This window comes from Belonocnema kinseyi, chromosome 3, assembly GCF_010883055.1.
Source record: "Belonocnema kinseyi isolate 2016_QV_RU_SX_M_011 chromosome 3, B_treatae_v1, whole genome shotgun sequence".
Lineage (NCBI taxonomy): Eukaryota > Metazoa > Arthropoda > Insecta > Hymenoptera > Cynipidae > Belonocnema > Belonocnema kinseyi.
The window spans coordinates 47,458,844-47,463,188 of record NC_046659.1 but is presented as its reverse complement, the minus strand read 5'-3'; the positions used below and the strand labels follow the sequence as shown (position 1 = coordinate 47,463,188).

The window sequence follows — 4,345 nt, the reverse complement described above, 5'->3', positions numbered from 1 at the left end:
TCCCGCTAAAGTAACATTCTTCATGTTAAGACCAGTGGAAAAGATATTACGCAGGGGACGGGAGGGGGTCTGAAGTTCCGGAAAAATGTATCACGTATTTTGTGAATGGCCCCTAATATCCAGAATAATACAAAATATATAAAGGTATCCCATAAAGTTATTTTGCAATAATATAACTATTTTAATTTCAGGTGACAGGAGCGCGCCCATTCAGCCGAACTCTCATGACTCCCGCAAATGCGACTGACGTCCAACGTAGTCCACAGCACAAACCAGCAGCAAGTGCCGGGCAAGGTTTAAATCTTCGAACTCCGAGTAGTTTCATGTCTAAAAATCCCCCTCTTCCAACAAATCATTTACCGTTTTCAATAACAGAGCCTCCGTCATTTCCTTCAATTCAGACTCCGCCAGTTCCTTTACCTGAACTGCCATCACTACCTTTATCTTTACTTCCAATTTATCCATCAAAACTTCCAAATATTCAGAGTAATGCCATACCTAGAAATCTAGAATCCCTAAGGGTTCAAAGCCTAGGAAGCATAGTGGAAAATTCGCCTCAAGGTCGCTATCATCGAGCCCTGGTTAATATACCCAACGATGAAAATTTTGAAAAATCGGTGCCAGCAGACGCTTTAAATATCCCCCTAACAACTAGACCGTTCACACAACTTCTGAGACAGCACGCCAAGGCCTTAGAATCAAATTTCTCAAATCCGTCAAATCAACCTGCAGGAGATTCCACATCACAAAATATTGATCCCTGTCAACAAAGTGTTTCTGTACCGGGACTTCAAGAAAAAAATGATAATTCCGGAATTGTGGCTCATCTCGAAGGAACCGGTAGGATTGACTCTCGTTTGGAAGAATCGAGAGGACTTCCCCATGATATTGCTGAAAGATTACTGTCTGAAGCATTTCTGCCTCCTAGTGCGATACACGTTAATGATATAGTTGCGAGTACTCTAGATGAAAGAGGACTAACTTTCATAAGAGATAAATTAAATTCAAAATACAGTAATAAGGGGGATGTCGAGCATAGAGGTCCGTTTGAGTCGAGAGAGATTGAAGGTCATCAAAGACCTGGGATTGTGTATAAGGAAGTTGAAAGATTAAGCAGTACTTTGCCAAATCAATTTTCAACATGTGAAAGTCAAACGATGCATAGTCATCATCCTCAGCTGACAGAGGCTTTGAGTCACGGAAACTTGCCAGGTAAGGTTCTAAAAATTAGAAATTGCAGAAGATTGGGTTTCAAAAGTTATAGAAATTATGAGTGAGAAGATTAAATATTTCAGTAAAAGTTTTTTTTTTTAAGTTTTTTTTTTCATTTTCCAGGCTGTCTACAAAACTTCATTTTAATAATTCCATAAACATCCTGAAATATCCTGACTTTTGACAGATTTTTTCTTAAAAATCCCTGACTTTTAGCTCACTCCCTTACCAACAAAATTCCCGGACATTTCCATGATTTCCAGGTTCTCACTGACCTGCCGGCCACCCGTTTTTTCACCGCAATTTTGAATGAAAAACAAAATAATACAATCACTTTCTAATGACCCGACTTTAAAAAATGTGAGGTACATTTTTTTCGATTTTGAAGGCTATAAAATAAAAAAAAATTACCTTACTCTTTGAAAGCTTGCATTTTTTCAATGACCACGAAAAAATGGTTATGAGTCCGAAAATGGCCAGATATTTTGTTCGTAGATTTTAGAGGCCACGGGTACATGCATATTATATACTTTGGCCATCAGTGTAAAAATAAAATGGGACAAGTTCAAATTCGATAGATACTGAAATTTCTTTGTACATAACAATCTCGTCTAGGTTTTGATCCTGTGAAGGCTGCATTACAGAAATCGTCAACAAACCCTCATCGATGCTTCAGTGCTAATCAAAACTTGCAAACAGCATCTTTATCACATTCCAACCGAAATTTGAATTCATCTCCATCATATTCTCTTTATGCTCAAAATATTGAGCCGTTACAAGCAGAGTTAGGTAACTACGGTGCAATCGCTAGAAATGTGATAAATTCAGAACTTCTGCACAATCCTATTTTCCCTGAAGAAGCCATTGGTGAAACCCCAAAAAACACAGCAGATGTTGATCAATTAGCAAAGGGCGTGGAAAACTTTAACATTACGCCAACGAAACAAAAATGTCACGAATGTCGAGAGCAGATCAACGTTGGAGAAGTGGTCGTTACTGCAGAAAAAGCGAAAAACGAAGTGTGGCATCCTGGTTGCTTTGTCTGCTCGGTCTGTAATGAACTGCTTGCTGATTTAGTCTACTTTTTCTACAAAGAAAAACTTTATTGTGGCAGGGATCTTGCGACTCATTTGGACGTTCAGAGATGTTTCGCCTGTGATGAGGTAAATATAATTTTAAACCACTTTTTATATTTTGGAATTCTTGGAACATTGGATATTATTGACAATGCAGAATTTATAATCGTTTGGTTCAGTTCTCAAATATCACAACTGAAATGTGGAAGAGTATGCTTGAAAAAATATGAACAGTGAATTTCAATTATTTTCAACTTTTAAAGAAACGACAGAGAAAGAAATATATTAACACTTTTCTCCCAATTATCTTAATTGAAAAACATTTAAAACATTATGTTTATGAGTTCAACCCAATTTTTTTCTGATAATGTATATGTATGTAGAACCCTTTAAACTAATTTTTAATTGCCTGTAAAATGATATCAAGTCTCACGAACTTGATTGCAGTATAAATAGGGTCAATAGAAATTATCTTAATAGAAATAGCTAAGTTTTGAGACGATATTCAACAATCAAGTTAATGCATAGAATTCCTGAAAATAAAACCTAGAAGCCAACGATCAAATTTGGACAACTACCATAAAATGCTCCTATTGTAATATAAAAAAGATCCTGCTTTAAAAAAAATCTCTGTACAAAAAATAAAAAAAATAAAATGAAAATGATAAAGGCAACCACCAAATCCCCTTTCTTTACTTTTTTTAAAATTAATTTCGTCTTTTTTATTTTTATTATTATCAAATTTCATTGATTCTCAGGTATGAGAGAGAGAGGGGGGGGGGGTATCGCTGTTTTTCCATTCCTCACATTTTTCTTACATTGATAAGGGTGATGCACAAGTGCCAAAACGTTGGTAAATATCAGTTATAAATGTTCTTTTATTGTGATTCGATAATAATAAAAATAAAAAAGACGAAAGAAATAAAAACAAAAGAGAAGGAAGGAGATTTGGTTGGTTACCTTCTCATTTTCTTCCCTCCTTTTTAATTTTGTACAGATTTTTTTTAAAGGAGGTTCTTTTTTTAAATTACAATAGGAGCATTTCGGGGTGGTCGTCCAAATTTGATCGCTGGATTCTTGGGTTTATTTTAAGGAATTCTATGCATTGGCATAATAATTTTTTCATGAATGTCAATGTATGCTCCAAAATTGACATTGACTGAATGTTTATCAAAAGTACGAGCATATTACACGAGTGACATTTTCTCCTTTACATTTGTGCATGACTATATGAATTCACGTTTTATGAATTAACAGTAGAATTAAATATAAATATCTAAACAGGAGGCCTAAACATTAGGTGCTCGGAGCAGTTAGTAAATTTGAGTATTTTCAGTGATAATTAATGTTCAGACGGTTGCGCCGCCGTCGACCATATATTTAAATCCGTTCCACCGCTGATTTCGAATTTAGTGCGCCGACATGATCTAAGTTCTAAGACACGAATAGAAGTTCGTAATATATAAATTGAACTGAATCGACTTAGGAACATAATTTAATATTTGATGATTTCAATTTGGAAATACACTGAAATAACTTCAAAATGAGCTCGGAAATCCAAATAAATTACAATTTAAACTAAATTTTTAATTTAACAACTGAATAGAAACTTACAGAACCGATCTGATACTAATAGAATATGGATTTAAGGGCATGTCACACAGCTAAATACCTATATTACCGACCACAGTTTTTCAGTTCACTGAATGTTTTTTTGAACCTAAGAACTTTTTTGTGAATAAAATATCGAGCTGAAACTTTGGGAAATGTATTAGAGCACAATAAATTCCGTTTAGGTACTGCATTTTGGTAGGAACTTCACTGAAAATTATTTCATCTTTTTTCTGAACCTCAACATTTTTTGAACGCTCGAACTTTTTTTATACATAAAATATCGGCCTCAAACTTTGAGAAATTCAAAAGCCGAAAGAAAACTACGTTAAGTATAAAGCTTAATAATAAAAGATGTAAAAAAATATATTTCAACAATCAATTCCAACGGCATTAGCCGGTAACGTTGTACACGAAAATACGAAACCTGGCGGCCACTAGACGAG

At 34.8% G+C, this 4,345-nt stretch overlaps 2 protein-coding genes across 2 annotated transcripts in view; one reads left to right on the top strand and one right to left on the bottom strand.

Moving 5' to 3' along the window:
- Positions 1–4,345, bottom strand: part of LOC117168951 (HIRA-interacting protein 3-like) — a 38,925-nt gene that overhangs the window by 2,263 nt on the left and 32,317 nt on the right. The gene's annotated exons all lie outside the window — the stretch shown is intronic.
- LOC117168950 overlaps positions 1–4,345 on the top strand; it is a 24,887-nt gene that overhangs the window by 6,458 nt on the left and 14,084 nt on the right. Inside the window, exons 5-6 of the mRNA XM_033354943.1 lie at positions 192–1,212; positions 1,828–2,375. Of these exons, the coding sequence (XP_033210834.1) occupies positions 192–1,212; positions 1,828–2,375 (1,569 nt within the window). The remainder of the gene's footprint in view (positions 1–191; positions 1,213–1,827; positions 2,376–4,345) is intronic.